General features: G+C 32.8%; 1 protein-coding gene and 1 long non-coding RNA gene across 6 annotated transcripts in view; one reads left to right on the top strand and one right to left on the bottom strand.

Annotated features, from left to right (window-relative positions):
• Positions 1-21,214, top strand: part of LOC127702813 (S-adenosylmethionine mitochondrial carrier protein-like) — a 167,108-nt gene that overhangs the window by 111,830 nt on the left and 34,064 nt on the right. For all 5 annotated transcript variants that reach the window (XM_052207131.1, XM_052207139.1, XM_052207123.1 and 2 more), the window contains one exon: positions 18,261-18,325. In XM_052207131.1, coding sequence (XP_052063091.1) covers positions 18,261-18,325 — 65 coding nt within the window. The remainder of the gene's footprint in view (positions 1-18,260; positions 18,326-21,214) is intronic.
• On the bottom strand, positions 9,478-12,135 carry LOC127703419 (uncharacterized). Its single transcript, XR_007982985.1, has 3 exons — positions 12,121-12,135; positions 10,104-10,250; positions 9,478-9,663 (listed from the first exon to the last, which is right to left on the bottom strand). It is a non-coding gene; the product is annotated as an uncharacterized LOC127703419 (long non-coding RNA).

Here is a 21,214-nt window from a genome sequence, read left to right as displayed (position 1 = left end):
CACTCAGTTTGTCCATCTATCCCTCGGTCTGTCATGTCAGTTGTCTGCAATTTTTTCAGTGATACATGTACTTCCATCTATTGATAGTATAAGCAGTTATAGATTGAATTTTAGATTTGTCCCTAATGAGCAGTTTTTGGGAAGTTTGCTATAGCAATACTTTCGTAAGGCGTCGGCCTCAAACTTCCGGAGACAGACTATCGCAAATGTTCTGCTCCAAGATAATGTAGTACTAGTATTTGAATACTGATTCTAGGAAGATGCTTTTGAAATTTAGAGTTCTTTTGAAAAGATTACAGCTTGAATAGAAAAGGAATGAATAATAACCGACAATTCAGCTGAATTTAACTTCATTTTGAAAATTTGAAAATGAGTATCACAAACACTACTTCGCGGATTTTCCATGCGCTGAAGAGAAAATCAAAAGAAATTTATGCGAGACATCGCTTAATTCATGAATATTTCATGAGTGAACATTTTCCCGCGCAATTTTTACTACGTACGATATTTACAAATGTCTATTATTAAATATAAAGTAAAAGCCCGAGTGTATCGACTGACATTGAATGCAACATGTGTATATTTTGACCAAGCCGTCGGATAATTGACAAGTGATAAAAGTTTGATTGAACAATTATACACAGGTGACAGAAATAATCGATAATCATATGGCTTATGTCGCACGCCAAGGCTGAGTATTCAGTAAAGGTAAATTCCAGCTATGATAGAAAAGTGCAGGTTTTTGTCAAAACATCGATTGGAAGGTTTTGATGCTTAAAACAATTGAAAAGTTTTAAATTCTGCTATTTAAATACTAGCTATTTCACATTCCAATGTGGATTTAAGGACCTTCACACGTCCAGCATGCCAAGTCACGTGGATCAAACTGACAGTTAAAAACATTGACTCGACAACAGTTAGTACATATCACAGCCTCCTCAGTGTTACGATTAGCAATTACATTTGTATACAAATCGTTACAAGGATAAGGCAGACAAGTCAGCTTCTACTTAAAATAACTCAGCTAGTGTATCAAGACAAGTGCTGTAGCAATTATTTACATGATTAAATGATCTGTCCATGTAATAGCAAAATGACTCTTAGTGCTAGTCCAAATAATTATGATGCACCAAAAATCTCAAATGTTATTGTCTCAATGCAAAATTTCACAGCATCAACTATAAAATGTGTTACAGGGTTATAAGCACCTCTATGAATCTAGTGTGAATTAACTTTTTATTCCTGTCGTCATACTGCTATTGTTATGTTCCCACCGTATTAAGTTTTACCCTTTTTCTTCTGTAAGTAAGTACGTCCCTTACTTGTACATACGTCCGTACATCCAAAAATTGGTTTCTGTTCTCTAACTTAAGTTTTCCTTAACCAAATTGTATGAAACTTTTACGCAATGCTTATTTCCACAAAACACAGTCAGGTCAAGTTGAATTTTGGTGGTGTCGATTTTACAATACTAGAGTTATGCTCCTTAACAAATGGAAAAGTTGCTTGAATTTTTTGTTTACGATCTTTAGTTTGTCTCAACCAAATGTTATGAAACTTATACACAATGCTCATTATCACAAAACGCTGATTAAATTTGAGTTTTGGTGGTGTCAGCTTTACTGTGCTAGAGTTATGCCCCTTTACAAATTTTAAAATTGTGCTTGTTTTCGAGCCTTCGACTTTTGTAGAAAAAGCGAGACATAGCGATCCTACATTGAGTCGGCGGCGTCCACAAATATTCACTTTGTGGTTAAAGTTTTTGAAATTTTAATAACTTTCTTAAACTATCTTGGATTTCTACCAAACTTGGACAGAAGCTTGTTTATGATCATATACGATAGTATCCAGAAGTAAATTTTGTAAAAAAAAAAATTCCATTTTTAGCTCACCTGGCCCGAAGGGCCAAGTGAGCTTTTCTTATCACTTGGCGTCCGTCGTCCGTCGTCGTTAGCTTTTTAAAAAAATCTTCTCCTCTGAAACCACTGAGCCACATTTAACCAAACTTGACCACAATCATCATTAGGGTATCTAGTTTAAAAAATGTGTCCGATGACCCCGCCAACCAACCAAGATGGCCGCTATGGCTAAAAATAGAACATAGGGGTAAAATGTAGATTTTGGCTTATATCTCTGAAACCAAAGCATTTAGAGTAAATCTGACATGAGTAAAACTGATTATCAGGTCAAGATCTATCTACCCCGAAATTTTCAGACAAATGTGACAACCAGTTGTTGGGTTGCTGCCCCTGAATTGGTAATTTTAAGGAAATTTTGCAGTTTTGGTTATTATCTTGAATATTATTATAGATAGAGATAAACTGTAAACAACAATAATGTTCAGCAAAGTAAGATCTACAAATAAGTCGTCATGACCAAAATTGTCAGTCTACCCCTTTAGGAGTTATTGCCCTTTATAGTCAGTTTTTAACAATTTTTCGTAAATTTTTGTGATCTTTTACAAAAATCTTCTTCTCTGAAACTACTGAGACAAATTTAACCATACTTGACCATAATCATTATTAGGGTATCTAGTTACAAAATTTTTTCCAATGACCCCGCCTTCCAACCATCATGGCGGACTTGGTTAAAAATAGAACATAGAGGTAAAATGCAGTTTTTGGTTTATATCTCTGAAACTAAAGCATTTAGAGCAAATCTGACAGGTGGCAAAAATGTTCATCAGATTTAGATTTATCTACCCTGAAATTTTCAGATGAATCCGACAGCCCGTTGTTGGGTTGCTGCCCCTGAGTTAGTAATTTTACAGAAATGTTGCAGTTTTTTGTTATTATCTTAGATATCATTATAATATCTAATATCTAATACTATTAATTATGATTTTAACCTTATTTTACATGAGTTCAAAAGCATCAGTTAATACAGGTGAGCGACACAGGCTCTTGAGAGCCTCTAGTTTCAGTATATTACCAGAAGTCCATTACTAGACGAAGTGTGCAACCCACTATATAGTATGGCGATCACCTTGTCCCCGTACTTCCAACTGTGATTGAAACGGGATTTGAGCGAGATTGCTATTAATAGTAACAAAAATCAATTGCCAAATTTTTAATGATGCATTCTGGGTAGAGATAATTTATGCAAAACACCCTATAACTTAATTAGCACACAGTTGAAAATAATGTTTGACCATCGACGTGTTAATGAATAACAGATCCTATAGATACCATAATATATCAGTGTCATGAGTCATTATGATGGTTTCAACATTAAACGATAAAAATGTTTGTATAATTTATCAATTTAAAAACTATGTACAATTATAACCCTGGGACTATAACCGTAGAAAAATTGTCAAACGAAAAAAAGCTCACTTCTTAGTACAATAAACCTTTAGTTTTATAGTTAAAAAATTGTCATTAAAAAGTTGACAAGGAAAAATTAGATCGGAAAATTGTGTATCCATATTCAGTACAAGTAACACTGGAGTATTAGTAGACCGAATTCTTCTGTCCCTATAATGCATATATTTCTTAATTTCAATTTGCTTTTCATTGATTTTGCTATTTACAATAAATGGTCGGATATTATTGTATTTCGGTAGAAGCTTATACATCACTGCATATAGCTTCCTTGAAGCCGAAAATAACCGAGACATAATTCGTTAACACAACGTTCCATTTAAAAAAAAGAGTCAATTATGACTATATTTTGGCAAAAACAACTGTATATCTTTTAAATAAACGATACATTTTTAATCCGACTCGGCAGATTTTAAAATTTTCATTTTGCTTTGCGCGATGAAAAATGGTACCAATGAATTCGTGTATAAAATTTTATATGATTTTATATAATTTTATAAATGTTGAATTAAAATGAAGAAGTTTAATAACTGGCAATATGAAACAACCGCGCACTAAGTCGGCTCACTTTATTTACAACATACTGATAATTAATCAAACGCTCATGGAGACTAATTAACAGCTATCTGTTGGATGATAATATTTTTACCTGTGATTCCATAGTTATAAAACGAGATTTGAGGGGACCACCAATGGTGCTTTCCACTGATAAAGGGGACATCATGATCGCCTTACTATATAACACAGGTTGCACACTTCGTCTAGTAATGGACTTCTGATATTACTTATAAATGGACTCAAAAGATAGTATAGAGAGGAATATTTTTATTTATTTTTTCCTCATTTTTGTTGAGCCTGCGATTTACAGCAAAAGAAGGCGAGACACTGGGTTCCGCGGAACACATACAAATTTTTTTTCAATTCTGTGCTCTAACTTTAGTGTGCCTCAACCAAATGTTACGAAACTTATACACAATACTTTTAACCACAAAACCAAGATCTAGTTTGAATTTTGGTGCCGTCATTTTACTGTTATGGTTAGGGTTATGCCAAGTTACAAATGGAAAAAAATACTATAAAATCACAGGCACTAGATATGGCATGGGCACATAAAGAAATTAACAGAGCTTATTGTATATTTGATTATTTTAGAACAACAGTTGAAGGTTGCAATAGAGAATATCAAAATTTTATATGACAAACATATGACAAAAAGTGATTTTTGATAATTGCTGAAAAGAAAATGGTTTAGTTTAAAACATCAAAGCTGTGATTAAATACATATTTGAAATAATACACATCTACAGTTGCAAACTTCCCAGAGGTGCTATCCAGCACTTTGATTGCAGTAGTAGTGACCCTTGGATATAGCAAATTTCTTTAAAACATCTGTTTTCCAACCTTTTTAGCTCACCTGGCTCAAAGGGCCAGTGTGAGCTTTCCAATCACTTGCATGGTGTCTGTCGTCTGTTGTTTGTCGTCATTATCCTTTAACTTTTACAAAAATCTTCTATAAAACTACTAGCCAAATTTAATAAAACATGGCCACAATCATTATTGGGGTATCTAGTAAAAAATATGTCTGATGACCCTGCCTGCCGACCAATATGGCTGACATGGCTAAAAGGACATAGGGGTAAAATGCAAGTTATGTCAATTTTCTTGAAAATAGCTGTAGATAGAGAAAATCTGACAAGTCAAGAAGTTGAGCAGTTTAAATTCTTACAGGAATTATTTCCCTTAAATGACAAATTTTACCAAGTTTTTGCCTTTTATCTTGAAACCTGTAATAGATACAGTTGGGTGCAGACCAAGCATTACATAAAGTAAACGCAAGTTAACGCCGCATGCACATATTTCATTAGTTAACTTCAATTTTCGCATTTACTATAATTACGTTAACGCAGTCAAAATGGAAATTTCTAATGTCTACCCGAGTAAACAGGCGTTTACTCTGTGTGTTTACTTCAGATTTCACAAATTTATTTTTACGTGCACTTAGTAGTAAACGGGCGTTTACTACAGATTTCACAAGTGTATTTTTATGTGCACTTGAAAGTAAACGTGCGTTTACTTTTTGCGTTAACTTATTGTGTAAATTAAGAAATAAACTTCGTGTTCATTTGTACATTTTTTTTATTAAAACGACTTTTATCTTAATATTTTACGTATATGTGTTTCAAACCAGAACAATTCAAAAACACTTTTAATTCGAAATATTAATTTTATTCAATTATAAAAAATCAGTTCCAATAACTTTACTGATTAGCAGATTTTCTATATTATCTTTTCAAAAGTTACATGTACAAATACTGAGGCGGATAGAAAGGTTATCCAACACATCGGAAAAATATTTGTATATGATGGGATATAAACATCATGGTTTACGTTGCTTCATTCCCCATTTTTAACTGTCTCTTCCAATTCCTATATTCTATGAGGTATAACTCAATGCATTAATATTTAATACATTATTTTTAATCGTAATTCACCTTGTTTGATTGGATTTACATGATTTAAGCTTCTGTTTTGCCAAATGTTCAAACAAAATTGTACAGTGTATTGAAAGGGATATTGATAAAGTGTTGTATAAGTATGTACATTTGTACCATCTCGTCAATTTAAACAGACTTATCCATAACGATTATAAAGGATATTTGGGACGTCCGAAAAATATACTTGATCTGAACATGAATGAAATATTGCCACTGGACGTTATGCTACAAACAAAATCAATCAATCTACATATAATAGTATAATGTTCCTAGAAGAGAACTTCTCATAGTTTTCATTATAAAGTACATGAATCAGTCATGTGAGTGTTGAATGATGCCGTTAAATAGTTTTGTTTAAAATAAAAACCATCACGAACTGCTGACATATAAATATAACTGATTTACTATGTGACTATAAGATTTACATAATAAAATGCAAATATGGTCAGTTTTGGTTGATGCAGACAAATAATTTTGTTATGCAAGTCAGTCTGAGGTGTGAAAACTACTGAAATTTGTTTAACTTGTTCAATATTTTGAATAAAAAAAGGACATGCTGGCACTCTAAATTGATGCGAACAAAATTTTTTAGTCATTATGTCCCAATATTGCTATCATTTGTATTATACAATCCATCCTTACATGAAAATATTACTGATTTACTATGCGACTATAATATTTACATAATAAAGTGCAAATATAGTTAGTTTTGGTTGATGCAGACAAATAATTTTGTTATACGAGTCAAATCTGAGGTATGAAAACTACTGAAATTTGTTTACAATTCAATATTTTGAACAAAAAGAGGACATGCTGGCACTCTAAATTGATGCGAACAAAATTTTTTAGTCATTATGTCCCAATATTGCTATCATTTGTATTATACAATCTATCCTTACATGAAAATATAACTCATTTACTATGGGGCTATATAGATTTACATAATAAAGTGCTATAATGGTCAGTTTTGGTTGATGCAGGCAAATAACTTTATGATACAAGTCAGTTTGAGGTATGAAAACTACTGAAATTTGTTTACGATTCAATATTTTGAATAAAAAGAGGACATGCTGGTACTCTAAATTGATGCAGAAAATTTTTTGTAGTCATTATGTTCCAATATTGCTATAATTTGTTTTATACAATCCATCCTTACATGAAAATATTACTGATTTATTATGCGACTATAATATTTACATAATAAAGTGCAAATATAGTTAGTTTTGGTTGATGCAGTCAAATAATTTTGTTATATGAGTCAAGTCTGAGGTATGAAAACTACTGAAATTTGTTTACAATTCAATATTTTGAACAAAAAGAGGACATGCTGGCACTCATAATTGATGCGAACAAAATTTTTTAGTCATTATGTCCCAATATTGCTATCATTTGTATTATACAATCTATCCTTACATGAAAATATAACTCATTTACTATGGGGCTATATAGATTTACATAATAAAGTGCTATAATGGTCAGTTTTGGTTGATGCAGGCAAATAACTTTATGATACAAGTCAGTTTGAGGTATGAAAACTACTGAAATTTGTTTACGATTCAATATTTTGAATAAAAAGAGGACATCCTGGTACTCTAAATTGATGCAGAAAATTTTTTGTAGTCATTATGTTCCAATATTGCTATAATTTGTTTTATACAATCCATCCTTACATGAAAATATTACTGATTTACTATGCGACTATAATATTTACATAATAAAGTGCAAATATAGTTAGTTTTGGTTGATGCAGACAAATAATTTTGTTATACGAGTCAAGTCTGAGGTAAGAAAACTACTGAAATTTGTTTACAATTCAATATTTTGAACAAAAAGAGGACATGCTGGCACTCTAAATTGATGCGAACAAAATTTTTAGTCATTATGTTCCAATATTGCTATCATTTGTATTATACAATCCACGCTTATATGAAAATATAACTCATTTACTATGCAGCTATATAGATTTACATGATAAAGTGCTAATATGGTCAGTTTTGGTTGATGCGGACAAATAACTTAATGATACGAGTCAGTTTCAGGTATGAAAACTACTGAAATTTGTTTACGATTCAATATTTTGAATAAAAAGAGGACATGCTGGTACTCTAAATTGATGCAGAAAATTTTTTGTAGTCATTATGTTCCAATATAACTATAATTTGTTTTATACAATCCATCTTTACATGAAAATATTACTGATTTACTATGCGACTATGATATTTACATAATAAAGTGCAAATATAGTCAGTTTTGGTTGATGAGGACAAATAATTTTGTTCTACGAGTCAGTCTGAAGTATAAAACTACTGAAATTTGTTTACGATTCAATATTTTGAATAAAAAGAGGACATGCTGGCACTCATAATTGATGAGAACAAAATTTTTTAGTCATTACATCCCAATATTGCTATCATTTGTATTATACAATCCATCCTTACATGAAAATATAACTCATTTACTATGGGGCTATATAGATTTACATAATAAAGTGCTATAATGGTCAGTTTTGGTTGATGAGGACAAATAACTTTATGATACAAGTCAGTTTGAGGTATGAAAACTACTGGAATTTGTTTACGATTCAATATTTTGAATAAAAATAGGACATGCTGGTACTCTAAATTGATGCAGAAAATTTTTTGTAGTCATTATGTTCCAATATTGCTGTAATTTGTTTTATACAATCCATCCTTACATGAAAATATTACTGATTTACTATGCGACTCTAATATTTACATAATAAAGTGCTAATATAGTCAGTTTTGGTTGATGCAGACAAATAATTTTGTTATACAAGTCAAGTCTGAGGTATGAAAACTACTGAAATTTGTTTACGATTCAATATTTTGAATAAAAAAAGGACATGCTGGCACTCTTAATTGATGCGAACAATTTTTTTTTAGTCAATATATTCCAATATTGCTATCATCTGTATTATACAATCCATCCTTACATGAGATATAACTCATTTACTATGCAGCTATATATATTTACAAATTAAAGTGCTTATATGGTCAGTTTTGGTTGATGTGGACAACAAATTTTATTAACAGAGTCAGTCTGAGTTAAGAAAACTACTGAAATTTGTTAACGATTCAATATTTTGGATAAAAAGAGGACATGCTGGTACTCTAACTTGGTGCAGAAATTTTTTTGTAGTCATTATGTTCCAATATTGCTATAATTTGTTTTATACAATCCATTCTTACATGAAAATATTACTGATTTACTATGCGACTATAATATTGTTATAAATGGGTATTGATAATTATCACAAAGAAACAACACATTTTATATTTCAAAATTTTATTGGGATCAATATCTGAAAACCTGAAAAATAACGGTCTTAGATGATTTTTGTCGAGCCTGCGACTTTTGTCGCAGAAAGCTCGACATAGGGATAGTGATCCGGCGGCGGCGGCGTTAGCTAACTTCTTAAAAGCTTTATATTTTAGAAGGTGGAAGGTCTGGATGCTTCATACTTTGTATATGGATGCCTCATGTTACGAAGTTTCCGTCAGTCACATGTCCAATGTCCTTGACCTCATTTTCATGGTTCAGTGACTACTTGAAAAAAAAGTTAAGATTTTTTGTAATGTTAGATTCTCTCTTATTATAAGTAATAGGATAACTATATTTGGTATGTGCGTACCTTGCAAGGTCCTCATGCCCGTCAGACAGTTTTCACTTGACCTCGACCTCATTTCATGGATCAGTGAACAAGGTTAAGTTTTGGTGGTCAAGTCCATATCTCAGATACTATAAGCAATAGGTCTAGTATATTCGGTGTATGGAAGGACTGTAAGGTGTACATGTCCAACTGGCAGGTGTCATCTGACCTTGACCTCATTTTCATGGTTCAGTGGTTATAGTTAAGTTTTTGTGTTTTGGTCTGTTTTTCTTATACTGTATGCCATAGTTCTACTATATTTGGTGTATGGAATGATTGTAAGGTGTACATGTCTAGCGGGCAGGTGTCATTTGACCTTGACCTCATTTTCATGGTTCAGTGGTCAAAGTTAAGTTTTTGAGTTTTGGTCTTTTTTTCTAATACTATGTGCAATTGTTCAACTATATTTGGTATGTGCGTACCTTGCAAGGTCCTCATGCCCATCAGACAGTTTTCACTTGACCTCGACCTCATTTCATGGATCAGTGAACAAGGTTAAGTTTTGGTGGTCAAGTCCATATCTCAGATACTATAAGCAATAGGTCTAGTATATTCGGTGTATGGAAGGACTGTAAGGTGTACATGTCCAACTGGCAGATGTCATCTGACCTTGACCTCATTTTCATGGTTCAGTGGTTATAGTTAAGTTTTTGTGTTTTGGTCTGTTTTTCTTATACTGTATGCAATAGTTCAACTATATTTGGTGTATGGAAATATTTTATGATCTATTTGGCAGTCACGCAGGTTTTATTTGACCTTGACCTCATTTTCAAGGTTCATTGCTCAGTGTTAAGTTTTTGTGTTTTGGTCTGTTTTTCTTAAACTATAAGCAATAGGTCAACTATATTTGTTGTATGGAAGAATTGTTAGCTGTACATGCCTGCCTAGCATGGTTCATCTGACCTTGACCTCATTTTCATGGTTCATTGGTCAATGTTTAGTTTACTTGGTTAATGTTATGTTTATGTGACAGTTGTAATAAAGCTTTATATTTAGGACTATCAACATAATATCAATGATTAGTAAAGAAGGCGAGACATTTCAGCGTGTGCACTCTTGTTATACACTAAGACAACTTTGGCAAACTCAATTTGGGGAGATCACATTACATATTTTCATAACTTGTACCACTTTTATCAGATAACATAACATTTAACATTACGTCTATCAAATTATCGAGTTAGCATAGCGGTAAAATTCAACTGTCAGTGAACAGGCACTTCCATCACAATTTTCACGGGTCTACATTAATGTCACACTTTCAGGGGGTAAGGGGTTTATAAAACATGTTTGTTGTTACCTACTTTTTCAGTCTCAGTGTAATTTGACACATCGTTGGGGTAGTTTTCCCTTTAAATTCCATCGTGGCGAGTGCTTGTTTACGTACTAGAAGTTGCCATTCCAATGATTGGTCACTTCCGGGTAACGGTACTTCTTTATAAAGTTATAATAATACATAAAAGTATTATTAAGATATAATCAAATTACTTGCTGGCCTTCCTTTTATTGTTTAGGATACTGGATAATATGATATTGCTACGTTAAATACGTTTTTGTGAAGCGCCGTTAAGGAACTATTTTGAGATTTCAATGATGTCAGATAGAAACGTAGGTGATAAGGCTACGAGTATGGAATTTTAAGGTTTATATTTAATATGTCACTTATCTTTCGGAAATAAAGGCAAACTTTCGCGATTTTAAGGATTTATAATGCCATTTCGTGACATGAGCCAGAGTTTTCGTTAGCATTTCAAAGTTATAGTAGATTTTCAGTTCTGTGAGTCGCGCATGTATTTCACCGTCAAGTATAAATACAGCGTCGCACTAGCACTTCGGCATATCGTATCTGGCTGTCAAGCTGAGCAGAACGTAAAACAAAACAAACCTTCAAGTTAACAAAGCTATCTAGGTACAGGATGCATTTCGATATAAAGCTATTTTACCTTAAGCTATTCGATAGCATTTCAAGTTCTATATTAAGCTATTATAGCTATTATTAATCTTTTTACATCTTACCGAATATTGAACCAAAACCTTGATCAAAGACTTCCAGGAACCAAATACCGTTATACCAATATTCCCGCTTACGCAGGTCTTCAAGAGGAAGTGGCTTCGTATTTAGACAAGATGCGGAACCAGTTCAATGTTTACAAATTCCAATAGTAGTTTTTGGCAAATTATAACAATTATTAAAGATGTATAGATACGATATCCCACCACGTTGACAACTTTCTATAATTCCGTAATTTAATGAAATAAGTATATTTCATTTTTGTCGAGCCTGCGACTTTTGTCGCAGAAAGCTCGACATAGGGATAGTGATCCGGCGGCGGCTACGGCGGCGGCGGCGGCGGCGTTAGCTAACTTCTTAAAAGCTTTATATTTTAGAAGGTGGAAGGTCTGGATGCTTCATACTTTGTATATGGATGCCTCATGTTACGAAGTTTCCGTCAGTCACATGTCCAATGTCCTTGACCTCATTTTCATGGTTCAGTGACTACTTGAAAAAAAAGTTAAGATTTTTTGTAATGTTAGATTCTCTCTTATTATAATTAATAGGATAACTATATTTGGTATGTGCGTACCTTGCAAGGTCCTCATGCCCGTCAGACAGTTTTCACTTGACCTCGACCTCATTTCATGGATCAGTGAACAAGGTTAAGTTTTGGTGGTCAAGTCCATATCTCAGATACTATAAGCAATAGGTCTAGTATATTCGGTGTATGGAAGGACTGTAAGGTGTACATGTCCAACTGGCAGGTGTCATCTGACCTTGACCTCATTTTCATGGTTCAGTGGTTATAGTTAAGTTTTTGTGTTTTGGTCTGTTTTTCTTATACTGTATGCCATAGGTCTATTATATTTGGTGTATGGAATGATTGTAAGGTGTACATGTCTAGCGGGCAGGTGTCATCTGACTTTGACCTCATTTTCATGGTTCAGTGGTCAAAGTTAAGTTTTTGAGTTTTGGTCTTTTATTCTAATACTATATGCAATAGTTCAACTATATTTGGTATGTGCGTACCTTGCAAGGTCCTCATGCCCGTCACACAGTTTTCACTTGACCTCAACCTCATTTCATGGATCAATGAACAAGGTTAAGTTTTGGTGGTCAAGTCCATATCTCAGATACTATAAGCAATAGGTCTAGTATATTCGGTGTATGGAAGGACTGTAAGGTGTACATGTCCAACTGGCAGGTGTCATCTGACCTTGACCTCATTTTCATGGATCAGTGGTTATAGTTAAGTTTTTGTGTTTTGGTCTGTTTTTCTTATACTGTATGCCATAGGTCTACTATATTTGGTGTATGGAATGATTGTAAGGTGTACATGTCTAGCGGGCAGGTGTCTTCTGACCTTGACCTCATTTTCATGGTTCAGTGGTCAAAGTTAAGTTTTTGAGTTTTGGTCTTTTTTTCTAATACTTTATGCAATAGGTCATCTATATTTGGTGTATGGAAATATTTTATGATGTACCTGTCAGTCTTGCAGGTTTTATTTGACCTTGACCTCATTTTCACGGTTCATTGCTCAGTGTTAAGTTTTTGTGTTTTGGTCTGTTTTTCTAATACTATAAGCAATAGGACAACTATATTTGTTGTATGGAAGGATTGCAAGCTGTAGTACATGTCTGCCTGGCATTGTTCATCTGACCTTGACCTCATTTTCTTGGTTCATTGGTCAATGTTTAGTTTTCTTGGTTAAGTCTGTATCTTAGAAACTATAAACAATAGGTCAACTATATTTAGTGTATTGAATGATTGTAAGGTGTACATGTATTTCTTGTTTGGTTTATATGACCTTGACCTCATTTTCTTGGATCATGTTAAGTGTATGTGATAGTTGTAGTAAAGCTTTATATTTAGGACTATCAACATAATATCAATGATTAGTAAAGAAGGCGAGACATTTCAGCGTGTGCACTCTTGTCTCATTATTGAACTAGTATGATTGATAGGATAAAGTCTTGCAGCTATATATATTAAGTTACATTTGGGGTTCGGAAGGCCAGCATCTTACTATTCTAATTTATACTAACTATGTTATTGCTGTTATATGAGTTATTTGTTGAGATAAATATACATACTGGACAAGAATAAAAGTCATTCTTTTACGCTGGATTCATTTATATATGATCATGCTGGAGTCAACCAACTACACTTAAAACAAGACTATCTAGAGGAACACTATCGATAATCTATACTGAATTAAAAGTACACACGACCCCTACTCGCCCGCCTGTAACAATATTTACATAATAAAGTGCAAATATAGTCAGTTTTGGTTGATGCAGACAAATAATTTTGTTATACGAGTCAAGTCTGAGGTATGAAGACTACTGAAATTTGTCTACGATTCAATATTTTGAATAAAAATAGGACATGTTGGCACTCTAAATTGATGCAAACAAAATTTTTTAGTCATTATGTTCCAATATTGTTATCATTTGTATTATACAATCCATTCTTATATGAAAATATAACTCATTTACTATGTGGCTATATAGATTTACATAATTAAGTGCTATTATGGTCAGTTTTGGTTGATGAGGACAAATAACTTTATGATAAGAGTCAGTTTGAGGTATGAAAACTACTGAAATTTGTTTACGATTCAATATTTTTAATAAAAAGAGGACATGCTGGCACTCTAAATTGATGCAAACAAAATTTTTTAGTCATTATGTTCCAATATTGATATCATTTGTATTATACAATCCATTCTTATATGAAAATATAACTCATTTACTATGCGGCTGTATAGATTTACATAATAAAGTGCTATTATGGTCAGTTTTGGTTGATGAGGACAAATAACTTTATGATAAAAGTCAGTTTGAGGTATGAAAACTACTGAAATTTGTTTACGATTCAATATTTTGAATAAAAAGAGGAAATGCTGGTTTTGCGTTTACTTTTGACAAAAATAGAAGACGAGCATTTTTTCACGTTAACGCTGAAGTTAACACGAAAGTAAACGCCCGTTTACTCTTTACAAAATTAGAAGACGTGCCGTTTTTGCATTAACGCGGAGGTAAACGCGAAAGTAAACGCCCATTTACTTTTTATGTCTACTGAAATTACGGAGTTATTGCGCAGTTAACGTGGCGTTAACATGAAGTGCAAGCGAGTAAATGGCGCGTTAACTTTTTCGGCCCATCTACATGTAATGCTTGGTCTGCACCCAACTGTAGATAGAAACTTTAAAAGGCAAAAATGATCAGCAAGGCAATATTTATAAGAAAATCAAGGTGGAAGAAATTGTCAGTAAATTCTTTATTAACATTATTGCCCTTTAATGACAATTTTTACCAATTTATTTGCGTTTTTGCATATTAACTTGAAAATTTTAATAAATAGTTAACAAAATTAGAAAAAAAAAAAATGGATAGAAAAGTTAACAAAACAATTTTTTTTTTTCACATGGTGTATTATAACTTGAGTTAAATAAGATTGATATACTGGAAATTTAATTTTACGTAATTGTTGGAAATGGTGAAAAATATTTTATACAAATTGATGAAAGTTGCAGAATGTGAGCCATAGGGATTACAATGTGGAGGCGGTAGTGACAGTGTAAACTATTTGTATAAAGCTTTATAAAGCTTTATACAAATAGTTTACACTGTCACTGCCGCCTCCAGAAAAATCTTCTTCTCTGAAACTACTGAACCAATTCCAACCAAACTTAAGCTGAATGATTCAAAGGGTATCTAGATTAAAGTTTGTTTTATTTTCTGTTTCGTAAAAAAACATGGCCGCCATGGCTAAAAATAGAACATAGGGGTAAAATGCAGTTTTTGGCTTATATCTCAAAAACCAAAGCATTTAGAGCTAATCTGCAGAGAGGTAAAAATGTTTATTAGGCCAAGCTCTGTCAGCCCTGAAATTATCAGATGAATCTAACAACCCATTTTTGGATTGCTGCCACTTAATTGGTAATTTTAAGGAAATTTTGCAGATTTTGGTTATTATCTTGAATATTATTAATGATAAAGATAAACTGTAAACAGCAAAAATGTTCAGCAAAGTAAGATCTACAAATAAGTTTTGTATGACCAAAATTGTCAATTGTCCCTTTAAGGAGTTATTGCCCTTTAAAATCAATTTTTCACAATTTGTTCATTTAGTTTGCTTACTTTAAAAAATCTTCTCCTTTGAAACTGCTGAATCAATTTCAGCCAAACTTGGGCTGAATGAGTTTCAGAGTATCTAGTATAAATTTTATATTTTATTTTCTTGTACGTCAAGAAACATAGCCACTATGGCTAAAATGAAACATAGGGGTAAAATGCATTTCTTTGATTTTGAAGAAAATATGACAGATACAAAGAACATTTCAGTGGAAGTTTTAAGCCATTTATTAATATATATTGAAAAGCAAAAATAATCATTGATGAAAGATTTAAGCAAAAAATTACAGGTGAGTGATTCAGGCTCTTGAGAGCCTCTTGTTATGAAATTAATATTATAGGTTTATATCATCAATGTCTTTGACAAGTTTCCAAAATCAGTTTCGATCAAGTATTTTTAAAAGAGTTATGCCCTTGGAAATATTGATTATATGGAAAATTGCATTGTGTACAATTCTTGCCAGATTTTTTAGGAAATTTATTTTATAGATTTATATCATCAATGTCTTGGACAAATTCGAAAATCAGTGCTGAGCAATTTTTTTGAAAAGAGTTATGCCCCTTGGAAATATTGATTATATGGAAAATTGCATTGTTAGCGCTCTCATGTGTACAATTCTTGGAAATATTAATTATAACTGAAATCGCATTGCATTTGCTCTGAAGCCATCATTTCTCTAAGATATTTATAAAAAGTTTTAAAGAAGAAAAAAAATGTGTTTTTTTTTTTTAAGTAATTGCCCTTGTACCTTGAATAGATAAAATATGTGCAATGTGGGGGACATTGGAACTTTGTTCTTTTATAAGTTTTGTTTTGGTTGAGCTATTTTTATACGCCCGTTTTCGGGACGTATTATGGTATACCGTTGTCCGTCTGTCCATCCGTCTGTCCGTCCGTCCGTCGTCAACATGTCGGACATTAACTCAAAAACGCTTTAACCAATTTGCATAAAACTTTGGTGAATTGTTTATATCTATTGACGTGAGCTCCCTTTCGTTTTTTATAAGTTTTAGATTTTACGTGTCTGAGTTATGGGGTTTTATTCATTAAAAAAAGGGGGATTTTCCAGTTTTTGGACAATTACTCAAGAATGCTTTCACCAACTTGCAAGAAATTGTGGTGAATTGTTTATATCTATTGACATGAGCTCCCTTTTTGATTTTTATATATTTTAGATTTTACGTTTCCGAGTTACAGGGTTTTATTCATAAAAAAAGGGGGATTTTCCAGTTTTCTGACAAAAAATCAAAAATGCTTTCAGCAGTTCTTATGAAACTTTGGTGAATTGTTTATATCTATTGATGTAAGCTCCGTTTAGAATTTTATAAATTTTACATTTTACATTTCTGAGTCATGGGGTTTTATTCATTAAAAAAGGGGGGATTTTCTAGTTTTCAGACAATAACTCAAAAATGCTGTCAGCAATTCTCATGAAACTTTGGTGAATTGTTTATATCTATTGATGTAAGCTCCCTTTACATTTTCATAAATTTCTAATATGACATTGAGAATTAATTGAACTTTAATTGTTTATAGTCTGACAACATATTTACTAAGTATTGCGCAACAGCACAGTGTATTGCACAACAGCAAAAAATCTTTAATTGAATATAAATTCAATTCATATAACCAATTTCAAGTTCTTTGACTACATTTATTCAGAAACCTATAATATGTCAAATATTTGATACAATCCAAATTCAGACCTGTATCAAGCTTGAATATTGTGTCCATTTTTGCCCCAACTGTTCAGGGTTGGACCTCTGCGGGCGTATCCAGCTGCGCTCAGCGAAGAAGTTTATTGAAAGAGTTGTGGTGCTTGGACATTGAAAATTACTCTATAGATATACATGTAAGCTTTTAGAGAAAACTTTCAATTGTTGATTCTCCAGTTGTTGACAATATCAGCATCTGTAAAAAAATATTCTGACTCAATTAAAGATGGAAATTCACAACTACATTAGTAAAAATGTAATGCTTGTTCAATATAAGTTCGAATTGTCCTTCTGTACAGGCAGTACTGGACATTGTATTTCATATGTGAATCCCTGAGGGTGCTTGTTTTCATTGTTTATTGATTTACTTTAAATTAAGTGATAAGAAGGTTTTTTAAATTTTGGTTAAAGTAAAAGGGACCTTAAGTATTTGACTTATCAGATGTTCCAGTCATTTGAAGTCGAGATTTAGATTATGTTTTTCCCTTACAAAGCTTAACACCATATCCTTCAAATTATAGTTCCCCGATGTTTATACAATATGTAGTTCTGATTGATATAAAAAGTAAGACATGGTATGACTGCCAATAAGACGGCTGTCCATCAGAGAACAAGCTAGGGATTTGATCCTCAGTTTGGTCAAACCAAAGACTTATAAATTGCTGCTTCTCTGTTAAACACCAGGCTTTAAGAAGTACGAGAAAAGACTTGTTGGCTCAGAGTAAAAGAAATGTGTACTGGTAGTGTGACATGTCTACTTGTGGACTATTACATTATCAGGGTGTATTGTCTAGTACAAAATATCACTTTAACACTTTGCTTGTACTGATATGCTTGTAATATTTGCCAATGGATGTTATTCATCATTATCATCGTTATCTACTGTATGCATATCATATGAAAGATTTTTTTTTATTTCAGGTTCTATTGCCTCAGGTATAACAACACCTTTAGATGTTGCTAAAACCAGGATTATGTTAGCAGAAGTAGGTATTAAATATGTACATCAGTGTATTATCTTAGTGTGTTCATTTGACTGGTCCTGTACGTTGTACTCTTATTATCTACAAAAGCCTGTCCTCTACATATTAAGTCAACTGTGTATATTTTATCCTCAGACTGTATAGCCAATTTCAAGTCCTTATTGGAAGTAATTTTAGCAATCTTAGGAGTCCTCTCAGCTAAAAATAGTGAACTAAATTCAGAAATTATTCTTTTATGCAATGCTCTGTGCTCATTTTAACATGGGTAGGCATTATATTTGTTAATATCTTCATACCGATCATCAGCGAGGTGTAAAATGTTGACAAATATAATGCCTACCCATGTTAAAATTAGCATAGAGCATGGTATGATAGAATTATTTCGATTCTAATAGGAAAATTTAGAACTTTTCTACTTCGAAGCCGACCTATAATATGTGTTCAAAAGGCATCCATTTTGATTTAATGAAGTCAAAAAGTTGTAGAAAAGCCATGCATATACTGTGTAACATTTAAATTGAGTTACTGCAATTAAACTGGTTACTGGTGAGGGCCTCTTCCTGTATAAAGGTATACACAGACTATAATGCCACTAGTATGGAACCCCATCAAGTTTTTATATGTCAAATATATATCAATGGGTTGCAATTTCAAGGAGAAAATATTTCTATTGATATTTTTTAATGTCAATAGGTCATAAATATTCATCTTCTAAAAAGGTATTTTTTTTAAATTGTGGAATAATCAAAATGAATTTGAATAATCCCATATGGATAATATTTTGTTCAATGAAAATTTTATTAATGCATTTGGTTAGATAATCCTCTCACATCTATTTAAGATGTCACAGATTGTACATCTGATAAGTGAGAATTATATGGATGGGTTATATTTTTGCTGTGAAATATATGGATTGGTCAGGATTTTTGCAAAACTTAATATATGAATTGAGGGATTTTAACCCCAGCCACAGTTCTACCAATTGTTTTATGTTGAGAACCCATTCCTTCCTTGTCTGGTGTAGATACCTTACAAAATGTTAACATTTTGGTGGAAATCTGATGCACTGACATATAAGTTTTGACAAATGTCTTTTAGTTGTGGGGATGTATAAGTACCATGCCACGCCCACTCTGTGTTTTTGTTACATGTATTTCTGCTTTGTATTCATCTGATGAGTTAAGCCTTTTTCAACTGATTTTTGTCTCGACTTGACGGAGTCAAAAAGCAAGACATAGGTATGCTGTTTCCGGCGGTGTCAACAATGTATTAGTTTGTGATTTGGTCAGTTTTATTGTGAACTACTAGTGGTAGGTCAATGATATTTGGTAAGCAGTTGTATTAGCATTGGCACATATCATTTCCATGGAGATAATTTGGCCCCACCCCCTCAGTCATGGTCTATTGACTTTGAAACTTTTACTTTGTGTACATGTATTAGTTTGTGATTCGGTCAGTTTATGGGGAACCACTAGTGGTAGGTTAATGGTATTTAGTATGTAGTTGTATAAGCATTGGTATATCTCATTTCCATGGAGATTATTTGGCCCCACCCCTTCAGTCATGGTCTATTGACTATGAAAGTTTTCCTTAGTTTACATGTATTAGTTTGTGATTAGGTCTGTTTAAGGGGAACCATTAGCGGTAAGTCAGTTATATTTCGTATGCAGTTGTATAAGCATTAACACATCTCATTTCCTTGGGGATTATTTGGCCCCGCTCCTTCAGTCATGGTCTATTGACTTTGAATATTTTGCATAGTTTACATGTTAAAGTTTGTGTTAAGGTTAGTTTAAGAGGAACCACTAATGTTAAGTCAGTGAAATATGGTATGCAAATGTATTTGCATTTGCAAGTCTCATTTCCATGGAAATTATATGGCCCCACCCCCTTATCATAGTTTATTTACTTTGAAACTTTTACATAGTTTTTGTCGAGCCTGCGACTTTTGTTGCAGAAAGCTCGATATAGGGATAGTGATCCGGCAGCGACGGCGTTAACTAACTTCTTAAAAGCTTGATATTTCAGAAAGTAGACCTTGATGCTTCATACTTTGTATATAGATGCCTTATGATATGAATTTTCTGTCTGTCATATGTCCATTGTCCTTGACCTCATTTTCATGGTTCAGTGATTAATGGAAAAAATAGTTAAGATTTTTTGTAATGTTAATTTCTCTCTTATTATGAGTAATAGGATAACTATATTTGGTATGTGCATACCTTGCAAGGTCCTCATGCCTGTCAGACAGTTTTCACTTGACCTCGACCTCATTTCATGGATCAGTGAACAAGGTTAAGTTTTCCTGGTCAAGTCCAATTATCTCAGATACTATAAGCAATAGGTCTACTATATATGGTGTATGTAATGATTGTAAGGTGTACATGTCCAACTGGCAGGTGTCATCTGACCTTGACCTCATTTTCATGGTTCAGTGGTAATAGTTTAGTTTTTGTGTTTTTGGTCTGTTTTTCTAATACTGAATGCAGTAGGTTAACTATATTTGGTGTATGGAAATATTTTACGATGTACATGTCAGTCTGGCAAGTTTTATTTGACTTTGACCTCATTTTCATGGTTCATTGCTCAATGTTAAGTTTTTATACGACCGCAAAAAAAATTTTGTGGTTGTATATTGGTATGACGTTGGCGTCGTCGTCGTCGTCTGGCGTTGTCCGGCGTCGTCCGAAGACACATTGGTTTTCGCACTCTAACTTTAGTTTAAGTGAATGGATCTCTGTGAAATTTTACCACAAGGTTCAATATCACAAAAGGAAGGTTGTGATTGATTTTGGGGGTTATGGTACCAACAGTAAAGGAAAAAGGGGCCAAAAATAAGCATTTTTGTAACTTCCAGACATAACTTGTGTGTTAGTGTATGGATCTCTCTGA

This window comes from Mytilus californianus, unplaced genomic scaffold, assembly GCF_021869535.1.
Source record: "Mytilus californianus isolate M0D057914Y unplaced genomic scaffold, xbMytCali1.0.p SCAF_1, whole genome shotgun sequence".
Taxonomy (NCBI): domain Eukaryota; kingdom Metazoa; phylum Mollusca; class Bivalvia; order Mytilida; family Mytilidae; genus Mytilus; species Mytilus californianus.
This window is presented reverse-complemented; position numbering and strand designations above follow the sequence as displayed.